The sequence below is a fragment of the Choloepus didactylus genome, chromosome 22, assembly GCF_015220235.1.
Source record: "Choloepus didactylus isolate mChoDid1 chromosome 22, mChoDid1.pri, whole genome shotgun sequence".
Classification (NCBI taxonomy): Eukaryota; Metazoa; Chordata; class Mammalia; order Pilosa; family Megalonychidae; genus Choloepus; species Choloepus didactylus.
The window spans coordinates 1851340-1877435 of NC_051328.1; the positions used below are offsets into that span (position 1 = coordinate 1851340).

General features: G+C 34.8%; 1 protein-coding gene across 2 annotated transcripts in view; it reads right to left on the reverse strand.

The window, feature by feature from the left end:
- Positions 1 to 5199: 5199 nt before the first annotated feature.
- C22H16orf87 (chromosome 22 C16orf87 homolog) overlaps positions 5200 to 26096 on the reverse strand; it is a 40768-nt gene continuing 19871 nt past the window's right edge. The window contains exons 3-4 of one of the 2 annotated variants that reach the window (XM_037815736.1): positions 12687 to 12869; positions 5200 to 6064 (exon numbers count right to left, since the gene is read on the reverse strand). In XM_037815736.1, the coding sequence (XP_037671664.1) occupies positions 5946 to 6064; positions 12687 to 12869 (302 nt within the window). In that variant the 3' untranslated portion in view covers positions 5200 to 5945. Of the gene's footprint in view, positions 6065 to 10392; positions 11527 to 12686; positions 12870 to 26096 lie in introns of those variants that run through there. The other variant, XM_037815735.1, reaches the window with a different exon arrangement.

Sequence of the window (26096 nt, forward strand, 5' to 3'; positions counted from 1 at the left end):
GATACAAGGTAAGACACTGGTGCAGAGTGTTAACAAGAGCGGTATATGGAAAAATACCCATTACATATTAAAGACTATATTTGATAGAAATATCTTACCAGCACTACACTAATACTAGGGTTGAATAATTAGCAGCTGATAAGAGCTCTGGGATGTATTATGTTATGATAATTGTTTAAAGTTGGGAGTGATGACGTTTGTATAACTAAGTGAAGATAATGTAAGAAACTATTTATCCTGGGATAGAATATATAGTAACTGAAATTAGGAACCCACTACTTAATAAATCAAGCCCTTGATCTTGAGGCTTGCTCTTGTGAAACTTACAGTTGTAAATGGGAGGCTGAGCCCTCCTATAATTATGCCTAAGAGGCACCGCCAGGGAACCTCCTGTTGCTCAGATGTGGCCTTTCTCTAGGCCCAACTCACGAAATAAATTCATTAACCTCCCCCCACCTCCGCCACCACCCCAAGGGGCATGACTGGCAGGGGAATGAATCTCCCTGGTGACGTGGGACATGACTCCCAGGAATGAGCCTGGCCCAGGCAGCAAGGAATTAAAAATGCCTACTTGACGAAAAAGAGGAAAATAGAAAGGCCACAAGCTGAGGTCACAGTGGCTAAGAGATCCCAAATAGAGTCAAGTGGCTATCAGGAAGGTTTCTCTCATGCAAGCTCCAGCTAGACATCCCAAATGGCCTTAGTATGCCATGCACTTACCAAGGGAAGTCCCCAAATACCTAGGTCCCTACCTGAGATTCTATAAAAGGTTCACTCACTAAATTTTATCTTTCAGAAACTTGAATCCACCTGAGTGTTCCTATGCCAGACAAATCCTAAAACCCAGAGGCAGCAGCCTCTTAAAGAACAACAACCAGATGCAGCCCCCTTCACCATGCTCTCAAAAACCCCTTTCAATAAGAAGTTAGGTTGCTCACTGCCTCGACACCCCTGAAAATGGAGAAAGGGACTGAGAGGAAGGGGTAGCAACAAACAGGATAATATTTAACAAAGGTCTATGAATACTGAAACTTCAGTATTCTTTAATATTTAGATGCTGGGGTGTTGGAATAGCTGGAAGGAAGTAAATGACACAGTGGAACTGTAAGCTATAACATCCCTTGAAATTTGCTCTATAGCTAGTCGTTGAATTGTGCATCAAGAAGTCTTCACCTTTCTGTATATACCCTATATTTCATAAGGAAAGAACTAAAACTATAAGCCATACTGATTTTTGAAATTACCTGTATAACTGCTTGTTGAGCTGTACTTTGAAAGTTAACAACTTTTGGTATGTCTGTTATATTTTACAATGATGAAGTTGTGGAATTTTGCCCCATGACATTCTTTGAAATTTGCTAACTTCTTGTTAAATCACACTTTGAAAGTTATCACTGTTATGTATATATGTTAAAGTTCACAATAAAAACTGCATTAAAAAAGTAAACAGAAAAAGATACACTATGCAAACACTAATCAAAAGAAAACTGGAGTGGCACTAAGGTATTAATATCAGACAAAATACTTCAAAGAAAATTACCAGGAATAAATATGGACATTCCATAATGATAAAAGGGTCAATTCACAGCTTCAAAAATATATGAAGCAAAAAATGACAAATCTAAAAGGAGAAACTGACAAATCCTCAATAGCAGTTGGAAATTTCAACACTCTTCTTTCAGAAAACTACTAGCAGACGGAAAATCAAGATACAGAAGAACTGAGCAGTATCATTCAACAGCAAGCTGCTCATTCTTTTCAAGTGCACACGGAGCATTCCACCAGACAGACCATATCCTAGGTTCTTAAAAACCCTTACAATTTTTAAATTGAAATCATACAAAATGTGTACTCTAACGATAATTAAATTAAATTAGATATCAATAACAGAAAGATAACTGGAAAAATTTCTGAACACTTGGAAATTTAAAAAGTATCATGAGAAATTAGAAAATACTTTGAACTGAACAAAAATGAAAATACAGCACACCAAAATTTGAGGGATACAGATAAAGCAGTGCTTAAACACAAATGTATAGGATTAAATGCTTTTGTTAGAAAAATCTCAAATCAACAATCTAAACTTCTACCATAAAAAAGTAGAAAAAGGGGAGCAAATAAACCCAAAGCAAACAGAGGGAAGAAATAGTCAAGATCAGAAATCAATGATATTTAAATAGAAAAACAACAGAGAGGATCAATAAAACCTTAAGCTGGTTCTTTGAAAACAGCAATTAAGGAGCCTATAGCATGAATTGCAAAGAAAAAAAAAAGAGGAAGCATGAATTACCAATACCAGGAATGAGGGGTCAGGAATATCACTGACCCTTCAAAACATGAAAAGGATAATAAGGGAATACTATGAACAATTCTACATATATAAATTTGACAACTTAGATGAAATGGACCAACTGCCTGAAAACCATTAACTACCAAAACTCACCCAAATAGAAATGGATAATGAGAACCATCCAAACTATTTAAAAAATTGAATTCATAGTAATTTCCTTATGTGATAGAAATCTCTAGGCCCTGGTTTCAATGGCGAATGCTACTAAACATTTAAAGAAGAAATAACACCAATTTCACATTAATCTCTTCCAGAAAATAAAACAGGAGAGAATACTTCCTAACTCGTTTTGTAAGACCAGTATCAACCTGAGTCTGAAACCAGATGAACACAGCAGAAAAAATAAAACCACCGTCCAATATCACTCATGAACATAGACAGAAAAATCCTCAAGAAAATATTAGGAAATTGAACACAGCAATATGTAAAAATAATAACAAACCAAGTAAGGTTCACCTCTGGAATGCAAGGCTTATTTCAATAATCAAAAATCAATCAATGTGATCTAGCTGTAACAGCATGAGGGGAAAAGATTGTACAGATTGACGCAGAAAGAGCATTTGGCAAAATTCAACATCTATTCATGACAAAAACTCTCATCAAACGGAAAGAGAAGGGAAAAAAAAGTATACAGAGAAAAAGTTTTTAACTAAAATAAGAGGTTTGTTAAAAATATAAGTTTTAAAGAAAACTAGTAAAATTGAAAGAAACAATAATAAAAATTTTAAAGAATAAGTCTCAAAGAATGGTAGGCAAAATGTTTTATGGACAAACACACTAAATTTGGCAGTGTTACTACCTGTATTCAGAGCGTATTTTATAAGTAGAATCAAACAAATTCAGTTAATACATTTGCAGTTAAGTATTCAAAGAGCTTGGTTTCTCCAAATTTAAAAGGATAAGCATATGCAGGTTGAGGCAAGTCTAAATTAAATATATCACTGAAACATTTTCAGAGTAAGAATCAGAGAATCAAGTGCAATTACGGGTTTGGGAAATCAAATACTTTTTGACTTGAATTCTTATCTTAGGAAAAACACATTATATATAATTACTAAAATTTAGTCACTTTAGGAAGCAACATAGTCAGCATACCCTACTGACCATTCTTTTTTAAAGTATTTCTGAAATTTAAAGAAATTAAAATTTACTCTGGCTAAATTTTCAAGTCATTTGTAATTTAAATTAGAGCTCATCATAATACAAACTGCCACAAGTTGTTTGATCTTTTCCACTGATTGCTATAGGAAGAAATAATTTACATTATTCCCTCTCTTCTAGATAATTAACATTTAAACACCACATAAGGCTTCCCTCACATTAAAATGCAAGAAATGTTCAAATTTCAAACAAACAAAACCAAACTTCAAGCATTTAAGTGCTCCAAAAAACGTTATGAAGTACCATGGGGGAGGGAGAGGGCATATAAAATTTTTATAGTTTAGATCTAACAACTCCCAAATAACTTTTATTTAATCTTGCTCACATTTTGAACAGATTTTCAACAGACCTATCACAGAACCATTTCAGGAGATTTTGAATATTTAATCCATTTATAGTCATTAGAGCTGAACAAATTTAGAAATAAGTAATTTAAGAACTACAATTATGCTCTTAGGACATCTGCTGACAAGAGAGGTTTGTTTCTTCAGCACCAGTGACAAAGTAATTTTTTCCGAGACCACTGTAACACACCCAGACAAATTAAATTCTTTAGCTTTATAGTGAGACAGCTTATAAATACACCTATTTACAAGAATTTTTAGTGAAACTGGTTAAATAGGTTATGTTACAATCAGGGTTAAGTCTAATTTGCCCTCTGCCAGTGAAACTTTTAAACAAGCCAATGATTTAACATTATGAGCATCTGAAGTAAAACAAAAACAATTACTTTTCTACATGGCAACCTCCAGCCTAGTCGCTAATCTCCTTCCTTACTGTAACCCATGAATATTTTAACATGACTTTCCAATATGATTCAGCTTTAAATAGACATTATCAATAATCTTTAAAGAGATCTTTAAAAAGCTGTTCTTGCTTTTTCTGAGGTCATATATTTTTGCAAGGATTTTAATATATTAATCATTTTTAAGGTTCTTCTCTCAAAATGAAAATAGTTTTCTTATAGTATGTTTCAAAGATAAAATTGCATTAGCATTCTTAAGAGTAAACTCCGTCACTAGGACTTTAAAATGAACACAAGGTCACTGTAGTAGTACCTTCAAGTAGATAAGGAGAATAAAGGAAAAGGAATTCTTAGAAAAATTCTATATCCTACCTAGAGTACCTCTTAAGCTCCCTCTGCTGAATACCATTTAAATAAAGTGGAAAAAATGCAGACCTTTTTTTTCTTTTGGGAGGGGATAGGAGGTACAGGATGAAGCTGACAATGCTGCTGTTGAAAATGAAAGGGAGATTGTCTTAAGTAGGAGCTAACTCATGTCTATCTTCCCTACTGAGGGTTTAAGACTTCCTAACAGATTCAAGAAAAAGGCTGAAAATAGCGGGGTTACTGCAAGTTTGAAAATACAAACCATTAAAGTGATATGTAAAAATGCAAAAGCATTTAGATTTAAATAAATCAACTATAAACAGTAATGACATAATACAAGACGTAAAATTAAGAATTTAAATATATTTCACAAACTTCACTAGAGAAAAAGTTTATACCACAGCTTAATCTACTTAGTTTCAATATTAAAGTTTATTATTTCTTCCATAGTGAGGTTAAGTAACAATTTAAATAATTATCAGACTGATAATTTATCCATTCAGATAAGCTTCAAAGTGACTAAGAAATACTGTGCATGTCATAAATACACTTTATGCTTAGGTTAACAGGCACCATCTTGAGAGCAGAAAAGTTTTTATTTAAACCAATAAATAAATTACATTCAAGAAAAAAAAGGTGTGTATATCTGAAGTATGATATATCATTTTAAAAATAGGACATTTATCCTATTTTTCTTCATATAGCACCCAAATTTCCAACTGTCTAGAAAGCATCTCCCAAAACAGAACTCATACCTTAAGTCATAAAAATACAGGCCAAGGAAAAAAAATCAATTTAACACAAAATTTACAGTTTATATTCTTAATTCCCCATTCAATAAAATATCAATTGCCAATTTATTAAAAGTAAATGAACTGTATATATGTAATCTGTTAGTGCTGAAAATCTGAAATATATATTTTTAAAAGTCATTCTTTCTGAAAATATTTAAAATATTGCATCTCTGGTGGCAAACCTGAAAACTATGAAGTACTCTGTTTCCCTATTTTTCATACCTCTACCCCCACCCTTAACCCTTTACCATCCATTCAGCATTTTTTTAAAAAGGTAAATACGGTTATTTCCCAAACACAAAACACTGACAATACTCCTTGGTAAACAAGGAAATCCCAGAAGAGTCCAAGCCTACAGTTTTGCTCCCAAAGTGTGGCACAGGTTTAATGATACAGAGGATCAACAGGGAGAAAAAAACAATCAGTGGTCCTTATTGATAGAGTCAAAATGCTCCTGAGAGTCCATAACTGTTTGACAATTTGCTGATGTAATCCTGAAGAAAGTTTCAACAGATTCTGCAGACAAGTATCACAGAATAAGTCTTTGATTGATAATTTTTCTATTTATTTCTGCCAAGGCAACTGAAAACACAAAAGCCTTTTCATCAGAGAGGTTAGCATAGATGTCAATTTCCTTTTCCTGTTTCTCTGTTAAAAGAAAAAGGGTAAGCTTAATATAAGGGCAAACAGACAAAATAATTTAAAAATTTTAAAAAGCTTTCAAAGAATTCTTTAAACAACGATATTACACATAATACTACACTACACATTAAATGTTATAAAGTACTACAGAACTGAAAATTTAAAAATTACCCAAAGGAGAAATTGAAAAGTCATCAACTAAATACTAAAACTTCTATACAAACACAGTCTAATATCTACATACATCATTTCTGTAAGAATCAAATATTTTTCTTCTCAGTAGAATGAGTTCACTGTCATTTAATTTGTCATTAATCAAAATTAATTTTCTCACCCTAAAGATGGTCCTCTCTGAACATCAATGGTGACTTTTAGGAATACATTAAGTTCTTCACCTTAGCCATGCTACAGAAAATAACAGCCAACACTCCTATCTATTTTTAAAAAGACATTACCAATATGTTCTACTCTTGATGAAGTAAAACAAAACAAGAGAAACTCCTTAAAAAATACCATGTAGTAAGGGGTTTTTTTCCCCCTCTCCTAATTACAAATATAATCTAAGTTCATGGTAGAAAATCTGAAAAATACATAAAAACAGAAAAGAAAAGAAAAATCACCTATCTCATGAACCAGCTAAAATCACAATTAACATTGTGGAGTACCTTCTTCCAAATTCTTTTCTCAGGCTTTATTATGACTCTATTATAGTTTTGTCCTGACTTTTTTCCCCAAGGTTTTTTTTTTTTTTTTTTTTTTTAATTACAGAAGTTGTAGGTTCTCTAACTGTATTCTCATGATTACAGAAAAATCATGCAGAAAATAGAGTTCCCATGTATTCCCCTCACACACGTAGTTTTCCCTTTTAACACTTTGCATCAGTGTGGTAAATCTGTTAAAACTGATGAGACAATATTATTATAATTATACCATTAACTATAATCCATAGTTTACATTAAGGCTCATTGTTTGTGTTGTATAGACCTATGTGTTATTTTTAAAAAAATTTTTTATTCTAGTAACCATACATATAACCTAAAATTTCTCCCTTTTAACCACATTATGGCTAATGTTAATTATATTCACAATGTTATGCTACCAACTATTTTGACTTTTTAAACAAAGTTAAACATACATATAAAGACTCAATTCATTTTTACAAAATGTGATATCAAAAATGGAAGTCCATCCCCTGAGCACATTTCCCACTCTCTAAATGAAAACTTTTTTTTGGTTGCTCCTTTTCATTTTTACCTCCTTTTTTTTTTTTAAATGCAATTTTATTGAGATATATTCACATACCACATAATTATCCAAAGGGTATAATCAGTGGTTCATAGTATCATAACATAGTTTGTGCATTCATCACCACAATCAATTTTTGAACATTTTCATTACTCCAAAAAAAAAACAAAACAAGAATAAAAATAAAAATAAAAAAGAACACCCCAAACATCCCAGACCCTTATTTCTCCCTATTATTTATTTACTTTTGTCTTTATTTTCTTACTCATCTGTCCATACACTGGATAAAAGGAGTATCAGTCGCATACCTCCTTATTTCTAAGTGATATTTTTATATGATGCTGTTTCTTGGTTGTTTGGTTTTAGGCATTATCTCTTGTCTTTCCACCATGGAAAGTTAGGATTCCATTGCTTGCATCTCTTGACCCCACAACAAACACTCATTCCAATCCTTCATCCTTCTATTACAGCTAAATCATAATTGTGGTAAGATCAATTTTCAATGCTTATGTTATTATGACTATTTAAATTAATTTCACTTTTCCTTTCCCGCACATTTTGTTTTCCCTGAAGTGATACTTTTTAATTTGCTTAATTTTTTATATCCCCAATTCTAATTCAATCCATCCTCTCCCCTAGTTGTATAAATCTTCTTTCAGAATGTAAACACATTAGGTATTTCATCAATTTCATCTTCTTGAAGAAATCTTTACAAGTCTTCTGACCTGTCCAATATGAAAGAGCTGCTCTCTAGGCCTGCTGAACAATTATCTTGAGATCTGTCTTCAACATCAAACTGGAGATTCTCTTCATCTCACCCTTGAGTTGGATCCTCTGTATCCTGGATCTCAGTATCCTTTGTTGGTTTCCTTCTTCATTTTGGTGGCACATATCTTTCAGTAGCTTCCTGAGAAAGGGAGCACGGGAAGCAAATTTTTTGAGACCTTGAATGTCCAAAAGCATCTCTAGTTCTACCTTCACACTAATTAATAGTTTGCTTGAGTAAAGACTTTTAAGTTTCCCCTCAGAATAGTGAAGGTAATAAATTGTCTCCTGACTACTGGTGCTGCTCTTGGGAAGATTAAACACATTTTTAATAGTTATTTTTTATATTATTGAGAAATTTATACATAATGAAATATGCAAATCTTAAGTGTACAACTTGATGAGTTTTGAAAAATGTATACTGTACACCCATGTAAACCACCCCTCAATCAAGATATATAAAATATCCTTCACTCCAGAAAACTCCTCATGCTCCTTTCCAATCAATCCCTCCCTGTTTCCCAGCAATAGCCACTGTTTTGAATTCTATCACCATAGACTCATTTTCTTGAATTTCATATAAATAGCATCACACAGTACTTTTTTATGTCTAGCTTCTTTCTCTCAATATGATGTTTCTGATTCATCAATGTTGTTTATATATCAGTAGTTTGCTTCTTGCTGGGTAGTATACCATTGTACTAATTACAATATCATGTTGAGTCTTTTCTCTGAAAATGTGAAGAAGTTTCTCTACCCCAAACCATACAAGATATGATGATGTGCTTTGGTATAATTCCTATTTCTATCCATCTACTGGGCTGGGCATTTGGAGGACCCTTTCTATCTAGAAACTCAATGTCCTTCAGGATGGGAAAATTTCTTGAATTATTTCACTGATGATTTCCTCTCCTCCATTTTCTCTGTTCTTTTTCAGAAACTTCAATTACTTACAGATGGTGTACCCTCATACTGGTCCTCTAAATTTTTTACCTTTCCTATTCTTTTTTTTTTTTTTTTCTATCTCATTTTCTTTTGCTCTACTCTCTGGAACATTTCTTGAATTTTATCTTCAAACCTTCTATTAAACTTTTCCATTTCTGCAAATCATTTTTTTTTTTGTTTATTTATTAGAGAGGTTGTAGGTTTACAGAAAAATCACACATAAAATACAGAGTTTCCATATTCCATGCTATTATTAACAACTTACATTAGTGTGGTACATTTGTTACAATTCATGAAAGAACATGTTTTAAATTGTACTGTTAACTACAGTCCATCATTTATAGTAATAATGTTTTAAAATTCATGTTCCAGGAGATTTTTTGACCTTTGCAATTACCTTTTAAATGTCATGTTCTTGTTTCATGACTATACTATCTTCTTTTGCTAAGGATACTAATGATAGTTTTGAACTTTTTTCTTCTCTCTGCAAAGACTTGTTTTCTCCAAGTTATCTTTTCTCCCTATTGTTTTGATCTCAGCTTTTCAAACGAGATGCTTTCTTCCAGGTATCTAGGTGATGCTTGGTAAAATGCTCATATTTAAGAGTGGGACACCAAAATAAAATAAGTAATCAGAAAGAAACTAGTGCACATGTGAGGAGTTTGGCTGTGGTCATTGCTCTAAGATGATATGACTAGTCTGTTTTTTTTGTAAAATCCCTACTGAAAACCTCTACTTTAGACCGTTTCTCTTGGGCTGTTTGAATTCCCTAGAGTAGATATTTCCAATCTCTTACCTGGAAGTTATATATTTAAGCCTGGCTGGAGAACTCAATACTCACCATGTCCAATTTTCATCTATTCTTCCTGATTTTAGTATACTACTTCTGCCCTCAATGACCAGACACTCTGTTTTGTCTCATCCTTTCCAAAGGATAAACTTGGAGAAGGGAGAGAGTAAACAGCCCTACCGGGCTGTTCATAAAGAGACTTTCAAAAGACCTTCCTATTTTTAGCCCAACCTTCACCTCCATTTCCAGACATAACTGATGCAGTTCTTAGCTTTCAAATTTAGCTTACAAATTTAGGTTTCATGAGTCTGCTAAGGCACTTTCAAGTTTCCAGAATTTTGTTGCTATTGTTTCTTCTCCCATTCCTTATCCCTGTGGGATTTTTCACCTTTAAAAAAAAATCCCTTGTTATTTTACTAGGATTTGGAGAAGGAACAAAGCTAGATATTTATTCAATCCATCATCTTTAACTTGAAGTCTACTTCCATTCCATAACTTCATTAATAAGATATTCAGAATTGTCCAACATATTTTAATAAATCAAAATGTCATTCTTACATTATAATAGCTGGAAAAATTAGACATCCACATAAAAAGAGAGACTTATCTTAGAACAACCAAAAATTGTTAAATTTAATGATCGGTTTTTATTATTTTATTGTTGTTGTCTAGATGTCTAACAACTTTTCCTTTTCCATTCTTTTTTCCATTCTTTTTTAAAATACAGAAAGCAATAAAGCCATTTAAAACAACTTTTTTTTTTCAGACACAGTGTCAGGTATTGCTTAATTCACATGTTAAAATAAAGTTAAACATTGCTACAAATTTTTCAAGTGCCTTGTGAGAGGGAGTCAATAAAAACAGAATTAAACTAAATGGCAACTAAGAAACATATTGAATAAATCTATTCTAAAATATATAGACATTTCAAAAGTTCATATTTCTTATACCTATTTTTATTTAGGGATTTTTAATTTAGGGATCAGAGTTCTACATCAAGGATTGGCAACCTGTAGCCTACAAGCCAAATCTGGCTATCACTTTTTATAAAGTTTCACTGGAACACAGCCATGCCCATTTATTTACATATTATCTATGGCTGCTTTCCAATCACTATAATGGCAGAGTTGACAGAGACTGTATGGCCCACACAATGTAAAACATTTATATTCTGGCTATCTTCATAGAACAAACTTGCTGACCACTGGTCCACATTAAAAGATTCCAGTTTATGCTACAAAAATTGCTTTGACCAGTTTCCTGCAGTTTGTATAAAAAGCAAATAAATTAAAAGCAGATATCCTCAGCCAGAAAAAGAAAGTTTCTTAAAAATTTTCTGTAATAAACTGAAAATAAAAAAAAAAATATTGTCAAATAAATGCTTCTTCCTTTTCTCAAGTTATCATTAAATAAAAGTTCAATCCTGCCTTGCACAACTATACAGATTTCATTTCCCTGACTAAAAGGCTGTCATTATCTGTTTTCTCATCTCCTTTCACCCACTAACAAAAGCATTCCTTCTCTGTTCTTTGGGTTATATTTCCTTTACTTCAACTGAAAAGAATGTTCTATTTTCTGGGCCAAGCAGTATTTCCCTCTTTGCTTTTTTCTCTGTTGGCTTTTCTTTACCCAGTTTCTCTTCTGGAACAATCTTTGGCAAAGATTTTCTGATCATCCCATTGTTTAAGAATTACATTCAGATTGAGAGGATGATTCAAAGTCTCTGGGAAAGCATAATAAAGAGAAAAAGCAGCAAAATTATCCAAGAAATTAAGGAGTACTTACCTATAGTACAGTCAAATAAGATATAAATCTTAATCCCTTAATCACATAATACTAAAAAATCTTTAACTTTGATAAAAGCTAGGGACAGCTTTCCCAGTAAAGTTATCTTCCCTAAAAGCAGTAATTTTATTCAAATAATAACAAACAAAGCAGAGAGAAATGGTAAAAACAATTCTCAATGTCTAAAATAAGAAATTTACATTTATTCAGAAAGCATTTGAGTACATAAGATAGAATATCTGAAGAAGCAAAGCACAACTCACAAAGTATGAAATTTTATAAATGCATTTCACTAAAGATGAAATCATTTTGGCAAACAGATTTTTAAAGAATTATAAAGAGCAACTACCCCTTTTTTTCATTAACTACTGGCTTTAAAGTCTCCATTTTAACAATATTCATGGGAATATGAGGTTCATTATACTATTCTTCCTAACTCTTGTATATGTTTGAAAATTTCCATGGTAAAAAAAGTTCTTAAAAAGATGCTTAAATCAAAGAAAGAGGGAAGCTGAAATTTCAGTTAATGATTAAAAACAAGCTATTGCAGACACACTACTTAACAGAAGAAAGGAGATCTATAAAAGAAATACAAATACACTTTGGACCAAGAAGAATTCACCTAACTGTAGAAAAGCTGCCTCAAAGTACAGAGCACACAAATCTCCTGACAAGCAATTTAAAAATTCATACTAAAGAATACTTGGGCAATAGCAAAGTTTTTAAACTCATAATATAAGAGTCTGAAATAGGTCTTAACAGAACTCAGATGTGTCTTAAAAAATATTGATAACCAAAGTACCATTTTAACAGGCTTCTCCAGGATGTCATATACAAATTACTATCCCTTAACTCTACCAACATCAGTTTTTAGCAGGTAGATTTTACCTTTAAGCCTTTAGGTTTCCAATAAGAATTAAATTTTGGCGATTTTTTTTATAAGCATCTACCATAGAGGAAATGCTTTTACACTAAAATATGAGTTGTCACTTTAAATACAGGAGCTCAATGCCTACCAAACACTTTCTTCACTAATACCTAATTAAGATCTCAGATCAATTTAATACTTGAAAAAAAATCACTTGAGTTTATTCATACCTCTTTCTTCCTCATGTTTTTTGGCAGATGCACTTTTAGGTCTTCCTCTTCCTCGTCTGATATGATCTGAATGGCTGTTACTCCGAGACCTCTTTCTGTTTTCTAAATCCTTATTTACTGTAGAATTTATCTTCTCTCGCCTAACTCTCTCCGTTCGCCTCCTCTTGGCCTCATGCTTGTTTTCTGTATGGATGAGTAAAAGTGAAATATTTTAGGGCTTGGAAAGAACGTTTCCCAAGTCCTCATCTTCTTCCTTTTTATCTCTAATTGGAACTAGAGTTTGCTGCCTGGCATATCTTATAAACTACAACCATAATATATACATATCCCAAACAGATAGAAATTCAACAGAATTAGGATTCACATAACACATAAGGTAGACAGAATTTTTGAAGAAAAGATTGCAGCCCCTAGAAGTTCACACAATTCCACTGCAACTTTTCTGCTTTTTCCTTCCTCTCTGCTTCTAAGCTAAAAATGGTGAAGTATTAGAAAATGAAAAAAAACAACAAAAAAAAAACAACAACAAAAACCAACTATTTTTGTTCCCTATCTGAATTCCAGAATGAAATATTGCAAATATGAAGATAATGAATCTTCTATTTCAAAAGAAAAACAAAACTGAACTTAGCCATAATATATTACGGTTACCAAGAAAAGCCGACAGAAAGCACCCATGGAAAATATAAAGACACTAGGGAAGTGAGTAGTTTTCACTTAAGCTCCAGATGAGGTAATTTCTGACATTCTAAGAGCATGTTTTTCCACAAACACAATGGCAATAGGGAAACTTTACTCAATGTTTTTTTATTAATGCAAGAAGCCACCTTTCCTACCCACCCCCCACCCCCAAAAATCTAAATGTTGGATAAGAGGTAAAAACAAACTTTAAGAAGAAAAAAAAAACAACACTTATTTAAATATATACCTGAATTCAAAAGCAAGAAAGAGAATTCCCCAAATGCCTGAAATCATAATGGTGAAGAGGCAAAATAAATAAGAAAATCCATATCCCAAGAACTAAAGGACCAATCTGAAAGACTTAAAATAAGTATGGTTAATAGACTGCTGTAAAACAAACAAAAAACACAAAGTAAAATAGTAACAGTTATCTCCAAATACCATGTCCTTGGAGAATTAGTTAATTTCAGGTCTCAGAACAGGACATATTCCAGATGATGTGGTAACATTTAACTATTCCTGGTCCAAGAAAGCTATACTGATTAGATGTCAAATGCTAAAGAGAAGGAAAACTTCTGAAAGCAGCAAGAGAGAAGCGATTCACCACATACAAGTGAATCAACGTTAAGACTAAGAACTGACTGCTCAGCGGGAAATAGATTCTGAAAGAAAAAAACTGCCAGCCAAGAATTCTTTATCCGGAAAAGCTCTCCTTCATAATTGATGGAGTGTAAAATTTTTACAGACAAACAAATGCTGAGAGAATTTATTAAAAAGAGACCTGCCTACAAGAAATAGTAAAGGGAGCTCTACCAGCTGAGAAAAAAAGAAAGGAGAGGTCTGGAGAAGAACACAGAACTGAATAATATTAGTAAGAGTAACTTAAAGAAAAAAAAAAAGGAGAGGGATAAAAAAATAATAGATCTAACAACTAAAAACCAAATGATAACAAGGCTGATTCAACAACTCCCTTCACAGTAATAACTCTGAATGTGAATGTATTAAACTCTCTAATTAAAAGACATAGATTGGTAGAATGGATTAAGAAGTATGACCCATCTATCTGCGTGATAAATGAGACTCGGAGCTAGAACTTGGCAGCTACAAATGTCAGTTTTACCCCATATGGCAACTGTTGAAAAAGATGAAAAAGGATTCAGACTTTAATTAGAGATATGAATGAAGAGGATCTGTTTAGGACTAGGGCAAATCAGGCCCAAGGGTAAACGATGATACTGATCGGGTTTTAAAACTACAACTTATATGTGAGACCAAGGGAGACGATGTTTATCTGGTGGGATCTATATTTTCTTTAGCACACTAGATAATTTAACTTGCATGATCAGTTTGTTTGAACACCACAGGTGCATGGAGCTTTGAATGGCAAGTGGGATTTGGTGTGTTTATACAGGCTGACACATCCAAGAGTGATACAGGAAAAGGGTATAAGTGTACTTGTGGGGTCCCCCAAGGAGCTGGGGAGAAATGCAAAAGTGTCGGACTTCCCCACCTGGGCTATTGCTGATTTTCCTGTAAACATTGAGAACTGCCAATTTAATGGGCTAGGCCCCCAATTAGGGGCTCTCCCCTGTGAGGCTAGTTGCTGCAGGGGAGAGGCTAAGCCCACTCATAACTGTGCCTAAGAGCCCCCGACAGAGAGCCTCTTTGTTGCTCAGATGTGGCCCCCTCTCTCACTAAGCCCACTTGGCAGGTGAACTCACTGCCCTCCCCCTACATGGGACGTGACTTGGAGGGGTGTGAATCACCTTGGCAATGTGGGAAATGACTCTTGGAGATAAGCCTGGACCCAGCAATGCGGGAATGAGAGGATCTTCTTGACCAAAAGAGGGAAGAGAGATGAAAGCAAATAAGGTTCCAGTGTCTGAGAGATTTCAAACGGAGTCCAGATGTCACTCTGGAGGGTATTCTTATGCGCTATGCAGATATCACCTTTTAGTCTTTAGTGTGTTAGAATGGCTAGAGGGAAATACCTGAAGCAGTGAAACTGCAACCCAGTGACCTTGATTCTTGAAGACAACTGTGTAACTATGTAGACCACACGGTGTGACTGCGACAACCTTGTGGCTCGCACTCCATTTATCCAGTGTATGGACAGATGAGTGGAAAAATGGGGAAAAAATAAGATGAAGAACAGGGTGGGAAGGAGGCGATGGAAAGAGTTAGGCATTCTTTTTTGCTTTTATTTTTATTTTGGAGTAAGGAAAAGGTTCAAAAATTGCTACTGGTGATGAATGCACAACTGCATGATTGTGCTGTGAATAACTGTTTGTATACTGTGGATGACTGTAGGGTATGTGAATATATCTCAATTAAACTGTATTAAAAAAAGTAAATGAATGATGGGAGGAGAAGGGGAATGGGATGTTTTGGATGTTCTTTTTTATTTTAATTTTAATTTTATTTTTTGGAGTAATGAAAATGTTCAAAGTTTGATTGTGGTAATGAAAGCACAACTACATGATGATATGTGAAACACTGACTGTTCACTTTGAATGATTGTATGTTATGTGACTATATCTCAACAAAATTGCCAAAAAAAAAAAAAGTGAAACCAGTGAACGAAACTAAAGAAATAAAAAGAATTTAAAAAAAAGTATGACCCATCGATACAGTCTTTACAAGAGACTAATCTTAGACTCTGCGACAGAGACTGAAAGCAAAAGGATGGAAAAAATATTCTACACAAACCGTAACCAAAAGAAAGCAGGGGTAGCTATATTAAAATCGGACAAAATAGACTTTAAATGCAAAGATGTCATAAGACACAAAGGAGGACACTATATATTAATAAAGGGGACAATTCACCAAGAAGAAATAACAACCATAAATGTTTATGCATCTGTTAAGGAGCTCCAAAATACACAAGATGAACACTGGCTAAACTGAAGGGAGTAATAGAGAATAATAGTGGGAGACTTCAAGAGACCACTCTCTTCTACAGAGAGAACAACTAGATAGAAACCCAATAAGGAAACTGAGAACCTAAACAATATGATAAATGAATTAGACTTAACAGACATATATAGATTGTTACATTCCAAAGTACCAGGATATACATTCTTCTCTAGCACCCATGGAACATTCTCCAGTATAGATCATATGCTGGAGCAAAAAACAAGTCTTAATAAATCTAAAAAGACTGAAATTATTAAAAGCACTGTCTCTGACCATAATGGAACACAACTAGAAATCAATAACCACCAAAGAACCAGATCTTTCACAAATATATGGAGGTTAAACACACTCTCTTAAACCAGCAATGGGTCAAAGAAGAAATTGTAAGAGAAACTGGTAAATATCTAGAGACGAATGAAAATGAGAACACAACATATCAAAAACAGTGGGATGCAGCAAAGGCAGTGATGAGAAGGAAATTTATAATTCTAAATGCACACATCGAAAACTAAAGAACCTAACTGAACAACTGAAGAGGCTAGAGAATGATCAGCAAACTAACCCTAAAGCAAGTAGACAAAAAGAAATAACAAACATTAAAGTAGAAATAAATGAGCTGGAGAACAAAAAAAAAACACAATAGAGAGAATAAATAAAACTGAAAGTTGGTCCTTTAAGAATATCAACAAGATTGACAGACCCTTAGGTAGACTGACAAAGTCAAAAGAGAGAAGACCCAAATAAACAGAATCAGAAATAAGAGGGGATAATTACTACAGACCCTGAATAAAAAAAAAAAAAAAAAAAAATCATAAGAGGATACTATGAACAACTGGATGCCAAAAAGCTAGACAATATAGAGGAAATGGACAATTTCCTAGAAACACATGAACAACCCAGACTAACCCAAAAAGAATCAGAAGATCTCAACCAACCAGTCACAAGCCAAAAGACCCAATCAGTCATCAAAAATCTACCTACAAATAAAAGCCTGGGGCAGGATGGTTTCACAGTGTAATTTTACCAAACTTTTCAAAAAGAATTGACAACTTTCCTGCTCAAACTCTTTCAAAAAATTGAAGGGAAAAAAAAAAGGAATACAACCTAACTCATTTTATGAAGCTCATATCATTCTGATACCTAAACCAGATAAAGATATTACAAAACAGGAACACTATAGGCCAATCTCCCTAATGAATACATACGCAAAAATCCTAAATAAAATACTTGCAAATCGAATCCAAAGGCACACTAAAAGAATTATGCACCAAGACCAAGTGAGGGTCATTCCTGGCATGCAAGGGTGGTTCAACCTAAGAAAATCAGTTGATGTAATTCAACACATTAACAAATCTAAAGGGAAAAATCAAATGATTATCTCGATAAGACAATGAAAAAGCATTTGACAAAATTCAACATCCCTTTTTGATAAAAACACTTCAAAAGATAGGAATTGAGGGAATCTTCCTCAATATGATAAAGGGCATACATGAAAAACCCACAGCCAGCATAGTATTCAATGGTGAGAGGCTGAAAGCCTTCCGCCAAAGGCCAGGAATGAGACAAGGCTGCCCACGGACCCCTCTATTATTAAACATTGTGCTAGAAGTTCTAGCCAGAGCAAATCGCCAAGACAAAGTATGAAAGGTATCCAAATTGGAAAGGAAGAAGTAAAACTGTCATTATTTGCAGATGATATGATCTTATATTTGGAAAACCCTGAGAATTCCACAACAAAACTACTTGAGCTAATAAAAAAAATTCAGCAGAGTTGGGGGGATATACGATTAATGCACATAAGTCAGTAATGTTCCAGTACACTAGTAATGACCTAACTGAAGAGGCAATCAAAAAAAAAAAAAAAAAAATTCCATTCATAACAGCAACTAAAAAAATCAATACCTAGGAATAAACCTAACCAAGGACATAAAAGACCTCTACACAGAAAATTACAAAACTTTGATAAAAGAAATAAAAAGGGGCCTAAATAGGTGGAAAAATATTCTGTGCTCATGAATAGAAGACTAAACATTGTTAAGATGTCAATTCTACCCAAACTTACAAACAGACTCAAGGTACTTCCAATCAAAATTCCAACAACCTACTTTCCAGGCATGGGAAAGTTAGTTATCAAATTTATTTGGAAGGGAAAGGGGCCTCAAATTGCTAAAAACATCCTAAAAAAGAAGAACAAAATGGGAAGATTTACACTTCCAGACTTTGACACCTACCATAAAGCTACAGTAGTCACAAGAGCATGGTAAAAGGAGAGGCTAGGCCTCCCTATAATTGTGCCTAAGAGCCTCCTCCCGAATGCCTCTTTGTTGCTCAGATGTGGCCCTCTCTCTCTAGCTAAGCCAACCTGAAAGGTGAAATCACTGCCCTCCCCCCTACGTGGGATCAGACACCCAGGGGAGTGAATCTCCCTGGCAACGTGGAATATGACTCCCAGGGAGGAATGTAGACCTGGCATCGTGGGACGGAGAACATCTTCTTGACCAAAAGGGGGATGTGAATGGATGAAATAAGCTTCAGTGGTAGAGAGATTCCAAAAGGAGCCGAGAGGTCACTCTGGTGGGCACTCTTATGCATAATTTAGACAACCCTTTTTAGGTTCTAAAGAATTGGGGTAGCTGGTGGTGGATACCTGAAACTATCAAACTACAACCCAGAACCCATGAATCTTGAAGACAATTGTATAAAAATGTAGCTTATGAGGGGTGACAATGGGATTGGGAAAGCCATAAGGACCACACTCCACTTGGTCTAGTTTATGGATGGATGAGTAGAAAAATAGGGGAAGGAAACAAACAAACCAACAGACAAAGGTACCCAGTGTTCTTTTTTACTTCAATTGCTCTTTTTCACTTTAATTATTATTCTTGTTATTTTTGGGTGTGTGCTGATGAAGGTGTCAGGGATTGATTTAGACTATGTAATGGTACTGTGAACAATCGAATGTACAATTTGTTTTGTAGGACTGCGTGGTATGTGAATATATCTCAATAAAATGAAGATAAAAAAAGAAAAAAAAAAAGAGCTGAAAAAAAAAACAGCATGGTATTGGCATAAAGACAGACATAATGATTGATGGAATTCAGAGTTCAGAAATAGACTCCCAGATACATGGTTGACTTATTTTTCATAAGGTCCCCAAACACACAGAACTGGGACAGAACAGTCTCTTCAACAAATGGGGCTGGGAGAACTGGATAGTCATAACCAAAAGTATGAAAGATGACCCCTACCTCACACCCCATACAAAAATTAACTCAAAATGGATCAAAGACCTCAATATAAGAGACAGCACAATAAAACTCTTATAAGATAATATAGGGAAACATTTTTAGGACCTAGTAACAGGAGGTAACTTCTTATATCTTACAACCAAAGCATAAGCAACAAAAAAAAAAAGAGAAAGAAAAATGGGAAATCTTCAAAATCAAAAGCTTCTGTGCCTGAAAAGACTTTGTCAAAAAGGTGAAGAGGAAGCCAACACAATGGGAGAAAATATTTGTAAGCCATATATCTGATAAGAGACTGATATCCTACATATATAAAGAAATTCTACAACTCAACAAGAATAGTACAAACAGCCCAATTATAAAATGGGCAAAAGATATAAAAAGGTATTTTTCTGAAGAGCAAATACAAATGGCTAAAAAACACATGAAAAAAAAAATTTCACCTTCACTAGCCATTAGGGAAATGCAAATCAAAACCACAATGAGATAATCATCTCACACCAATAGAGTGGCTACCATTAAACAAACAGGAAACAATAAATGCTGGAGAGGATGTGGAGAAATTGGTACTCTTATTCATTGTTGGTGGGAATGTATAATGGTACAGCCACTGTAGAAGACAGTTTGGTGGTTTCTCAGAAAACCAGATATCGAATTACCCTACAATCTGGCAATTCCACTTCTCAGTATATAACCAGAAGATCTGAAAACAGTGACACAGACATTTGTACACCAATGTTCATAGCAGCACTGTTCACAATTGCCAAGAGATGGAAACAACCAAGTGTCCTTCAACAGATGAGTGGATAAACAAAATGTGGTATATACATACAATGGAATACTATTCAGCAGTAAGAAGGAACAAGGTCCTGAAACATATGGCAACATGGATAAACACTGAAGATATAATGTTGAGTGAAGTAAGTCATACACAAAAGGAGAGATACAGTACGTTACCACTTCTATGAACTCTCCGAAAAATGTAAAAGCAATGTCTTTTGAGGGGGAATGATAATATAACATGTTCAGATATGCTAATGATGGTGAAGTCAAAGGTATGGGAACGGATGGGGTGAAAACTGTCTATGTTAATGGGATGAGAAGTATCAGAGCTGTTGAAGGCAAATAGGATTGAAAGGGCTTGTTTAAAGGCATGTTTCCCACAGATAAGAACAACAAATATAGATAGGTGCTTGCATGACACACTTCTAAGGTCTGACACTAGCACAGAGAGTTGAAAACAGAAGGGTATATGCGAAAAATCCAACTATTTCATACTAGGGAGTATAATTAATAGGAATACCATACTAGTACACACAAATACTATGGACAAATAATTAAGGGCTGACAAGAGTTATGAGATGTTTTGGGCCATGAAAATTGTTTAAAATGGAGAGTGATGAGGATTGTACAACTAAGTGATAATAATGTGACATATGGATGGAATGTCATGAATATAACATATGCTATATGAACTTAGAAACTCCCTACTTTATAACTCAAACCCTTGATCTTAAGGCTTGCTCTTATGAGTCACCTCCAGAGAACCACTTTTGTTGCTCAAATGTGGATTTTCTCTCTATAAGCCTAACTTTGCAAATAAATTCATCACTCTTCCCCCTACATGCAACAGAACACTCCAGGTGTGTAAGTCTTCCCGGTGATGTGGGATATGGCTTCCAGGAATGAGCCTGACCCTGGCATTGAAGGATTTAGAATGCCTTTTGACCAAAAGGGGGAAAAGAAAGACACCAAAATAAGGTTTCAGTGACTAAGAGAATTGAAATAGAGTCGAGAGGCTTTCCTGGAAGTTACTCCTATGTAACCTTCACCTAGACATGCCAAATGACCACAGTATGATAAGCCCAAGTCAACAGTAGTCCTGAAAACCTTAAAGAATACCCAGATCCCTATCTGAGACCCTATAAAAGTTTCACTAAGTTTATTCTTCAGAAGCTTAAATCCTTTAAACAACTCCTATGCCAGCTAAGCCCCAAAAACCAAAGGCAATAGCCTCTTCAAGAACATCAACCAGATGTGTCCCCTTTTCTCATAAAGTCAAAATCCGTTTTCAACATGAACAAGTTAAGGTGGTCACTGCCTAGACATCCCTGAAGATCGGGAAAGTGAATAAACTAGAGGAAGGGGTAGCAACAGATAGGATGGAATTTAACAAAGGACTATGAATACTGAATTTCAATATAATTTTCTTTTTCTTAGTTGCTAGGGTATTGGAAAGGCTGGAAGGAAAGAATTGAAATGGTGGAAGTGTAACCCATAGCATCCTTTGAAATTTGTTCTGTAGCTACTTGTTAAATTGTAATTTGAAAGCTATCACCTTTTTGTATTTATATTTCACAATAAGGAAATAACTGAAATTAGGGTACCGTAACTCACAATAACTTTGTAAATTTCCTGTATAACTACTTGTTAAATCATACTTGGAAAGACATCTTTTCATATATATTTCACAATAAGGAAATAACTGAAACTGTGGAACTGTAATCCATAATATTCTTTGAAATTTGCTCTCAACTACTTGTTAAATTGCACTTGGAAAGTTATCACTTCTATGTATATATGTTATATTCTAAAATTTTAAAAATGATTAAAAAAAACAAACAAACAGCAGAACTAAGTGTGTACATTTACTTCACCAGCTTCCCAAAATCCCATTGGCAAGAGAGGAAACTGGGGAGGGGAAGGAAAATAAGTCTGTAGCGACAGAAACAAGAAAAAGGTGGTTGAAAAGATCAGAAATCACAGAATTTCAACAAACTAACATGCTGAAGCGTTCTGACTGAGAAATCAGAATAGAGGAAACTATAATCCAAAATAGAAATAATAGATGGCTCCTGTAGAAGGGAGAGCTGTTCTTTCCAATGGAGTTTCAAAAACAATGCCAGGGGAGGCAAGAAGGTACAAACAGGAACATACTATGGGTGATCATCAAGGTAAATAAATACAGGATCACTGCAGAACAGTTGGGCCAGTCATTTTCCTTTCTATTTCTGTGTATACAGAGCAACTGACATAAGGAAGTGAAGCTCTCTAAACCTAGGCCAAAGCAGGAAATAGAGCAATGTTCAAAGGAACTTTGAACTTCCATAAAAGAAAAAAAGAGACCAAAAATTAAGGCAGCTCCTCCTAAGAATGAAACACTTTAAGGGATTTCACTTTCCGCCCCAAAATGAATGAAGCTTTCCTTATTTTGGCAATCATGTAATTCACCAGCTTCCCACCTGCTCACCTAATATACATCCAAAAGCCTGCCAATAAGCTCCTTTCATTTATACACTTAAATGGACCTTTAAAACAGTGTAGAATATTCATGCAAGTTATCTACATATATAAATTATCAACAGGTAACTAAGATTACTAGCCACATAAGGAAAATGCATAAGAGAGAAGGACCAAGATAAAACTGGGAAACAGAGGTAGTACACGAAACAAGGAAAAAATGTAAAACATTACAATGCATCTCTTCAGAGAAATCGGAAAGGGTTATATTACATCATTAAATAAGAATAAGCCGCCTTGAAAAAGAAGAAATTAGAAAACAAGATAGACTCTCAAAATTAAAGTGCAAAAGGCAGACTAAATAATGGACCTATCTGAAGACTGAATTACAGGTTTAGAAAAGGAAGTCAACGAACTTTTCTGGAATAAAGCAAAAAAAGACAAAAAGGTAGAATAAGTGACAGAAAGTGCAGAGAAACGAAGGAAAAGATCCAAGAAATCTAACACCATCCTTGGCAGAATTGCTATTATTTACCCAATACTCGTTCTCCCCTTCTTCTTCTTCTTTTTTTTTTTTTTTTTTTTTTTTACATTTTATGGTGTTTTTTATTTAACCTTATACATTAAAAATATTGTCAACACGTAATCAATATAAAATATTAATTTGATATTCTGCATTTTCTCATACTAAGTTTCTGGTATCTGGTGTGCATTTTACACTTACAGCATATCTCAATTCAAAAGCTAAATTTTCATCAGAAATACTTAATCCATATTTAGATTTTATAAAATTTGTGGTGGACAAACAAGATTCACATATCCAAGTTGTTCCCAAAATACTCAAAAAGGCAATAACTGAATGATGCATCAGTTTTTAAATTTAAATTAATTAAAATAGAACTTTAAAAATTTAGCTCCTCAGTCTCTCTAGCCACATGTCAGGTGCTCAGGAGCCACAAGTTTTGGTCACTCAGGTGTATAACCTCATATGGTGATATTGCTCTTTGGAGGAGAGACAGATTTCAGTTGAAGCCAGATAGTGGCTGGGAGACAACAAAGCTGTAATAATTGGGGTGCTGGGGAGAGGTCTAAGTGCTTAACATTAACCTCCAGGAGCAACCCCATTTTAGCAGAAAAAGGAATAATGGCAGAGACAGAAATGAAGAACTGTTATTTAATGTCAGGAATCCTTCAGAAAAGCCCATGATTTGGGGACTCCTCTTGGGGGTCTGATTGTAGGGCCCATTACTAGCGCTCCAGCCGTGGGACAGCTGGAGTGGCCAAGTGCGGTCTCAGGCTCAGGATTGGATTTCAGCAGCAAACCCTGAGAGGAACCAGGAAGTAAGTTTTGGAACTAATTAAGAGTTTCGAATATGTGGATCATAATCTAGAGAGCAGACTATATTCTAGTGTGTGGACCATAATCCTAAGTGGGAACTGCTTTATGGTAAGGAGTTTCATTTACTGTTGAAGAATATGGGCCCTAGACTATGGCTTCCTTTCTCTTCCTGAACAGGTTGTAAGCTGTCCGATGTTTCTTTTTTTTTTTTTTTTTTTTTTTAATCATTTTATTGAGATATATTCACATACCACGCAGTCATACAAAACAAATCGTACTTTCGATTGTTTACAGTACCATTACATACTTGTACATTCATCACCTAAATCAATCCCTGACACCTTCATTAGCACACACACAAAAATAACAAGAATAATAATTAGAGTGAAAAAGAGCAATTGAAGTAAAAAAGAACACTGGGTACCTTTGTCTGTTTGTTTCCTTCCCCTATTTTTCCACTCATCCATCCATAAACTAGACAAAGTGGAGTGTGGTCCTTATGGCTTTCCCAATCCCATTGTCACCCCTCATAAGCTACATTTTTATACATCTCTCTTCGAGATTCATGGGTTCTGGGTTGTAGTTTGATAGTTTCAGGTATCCACCACCAGCTACCCCAATTCTTTAGAACCTAAAAAGGGTTGTCTAAAGTGTGCATAAGAGTGCCTACCAGAGTGACCTCTCGGCTCGTTTTGGAATCTCTCTGCCACTGAAGCTTATTTCATTTCCTTTCCCATCCCCCTTTTGGTCAAGAAGATGTTCTCCGTCCCACGATGCCGGGTCTACATTCCTCCCTGGGAGTCATATTCCACGTTGCCAGGGAGATTCACTCCCCTGGGTGTCTGATCCCACGTAGGGGGGAGGGCAGTGATTTCACCTTTCAAGTTGGCTTAGCCAGAGAGAGAGGGCCACATCTGAGCAACAAAGAGGCATTCAGGAGGAGACTCTTAGGCACAAATATAGGGAGGCCTAGCCTCTCCTTTGCAGCAACCGTCTTCCCAAGGGTAAAACTTATGGTAGAGGGCTCAACCCATCAAACCACCAGTCCCCTATGTCTGTGGTCATGCCAGCAACCATGGAGGTGGGGTAGGCGAATACCCCTGCATTCTCCACAGGCTCCTCAACGGGGCACTACATCATTTTTTTTTCCTTGTTTTTCTTTCTTTCTTTTTTTTTTTTTTAACTTCCCCTTCTTTTTTAAATCAACTGTATGAAAAAAAAAGTTAAAAAGAAAACAAACATACAATAAAAGAACATTTCAAAGAGACCATAACAAGGGAGTAAGAAAAAGACAACTAACCTAAGATAACTGCTTAACTTCCAACATGTTCCTACTTTACCCCAAGAAAGTTACATAATATAGCAACCTTTCTGTGAACTTGTTCCTACTATATCCATCAGAAATTAACAGACCATAGTCATTTCTGGGCATCCCCAGAACGTTAAAAACCTTATCTGTTCTTCTTGGATTATTGTTCCCCCTTCCTTAATTACTCTCTACTGCTAGTTCCCCTACATTCTACATTATAAACCATTTGTTTTACATTTTTGAAAGTTCACATTAGTGGTAGCATATAATATTTCTCTTTTTGTGCCTGGCTTATTTCACTCAGCATTATGTCTTCAAGGTTCATCCATGTTGTCATATGTTTCACGAGATCGTTCCTTCTTACTGACGCGTAGTATTCCATCATGTGTATATACCACATTTTATTTATCCACTCATCTGTTGAAGGACATTTGGGTTGTTTCCATCTCTTGGCAATTGTGAATAATGCTGCTATGAACATTGGCGTGCAGATATCTGTTCGTGTCACTGCTTTCCGATCTTCCGGGTATATACCGAGAAGTGCAATCGCCGGATCGAATGGTAGCTCTATATCTAGTTTTCTAAGGAACTGCCAGACTGACTTCCAGAGTGGCTGAACCATTATACAGTCCCACCAACAGTGAATAACAGTTCCAATTTCTCCACATCCCCTCCAGCAT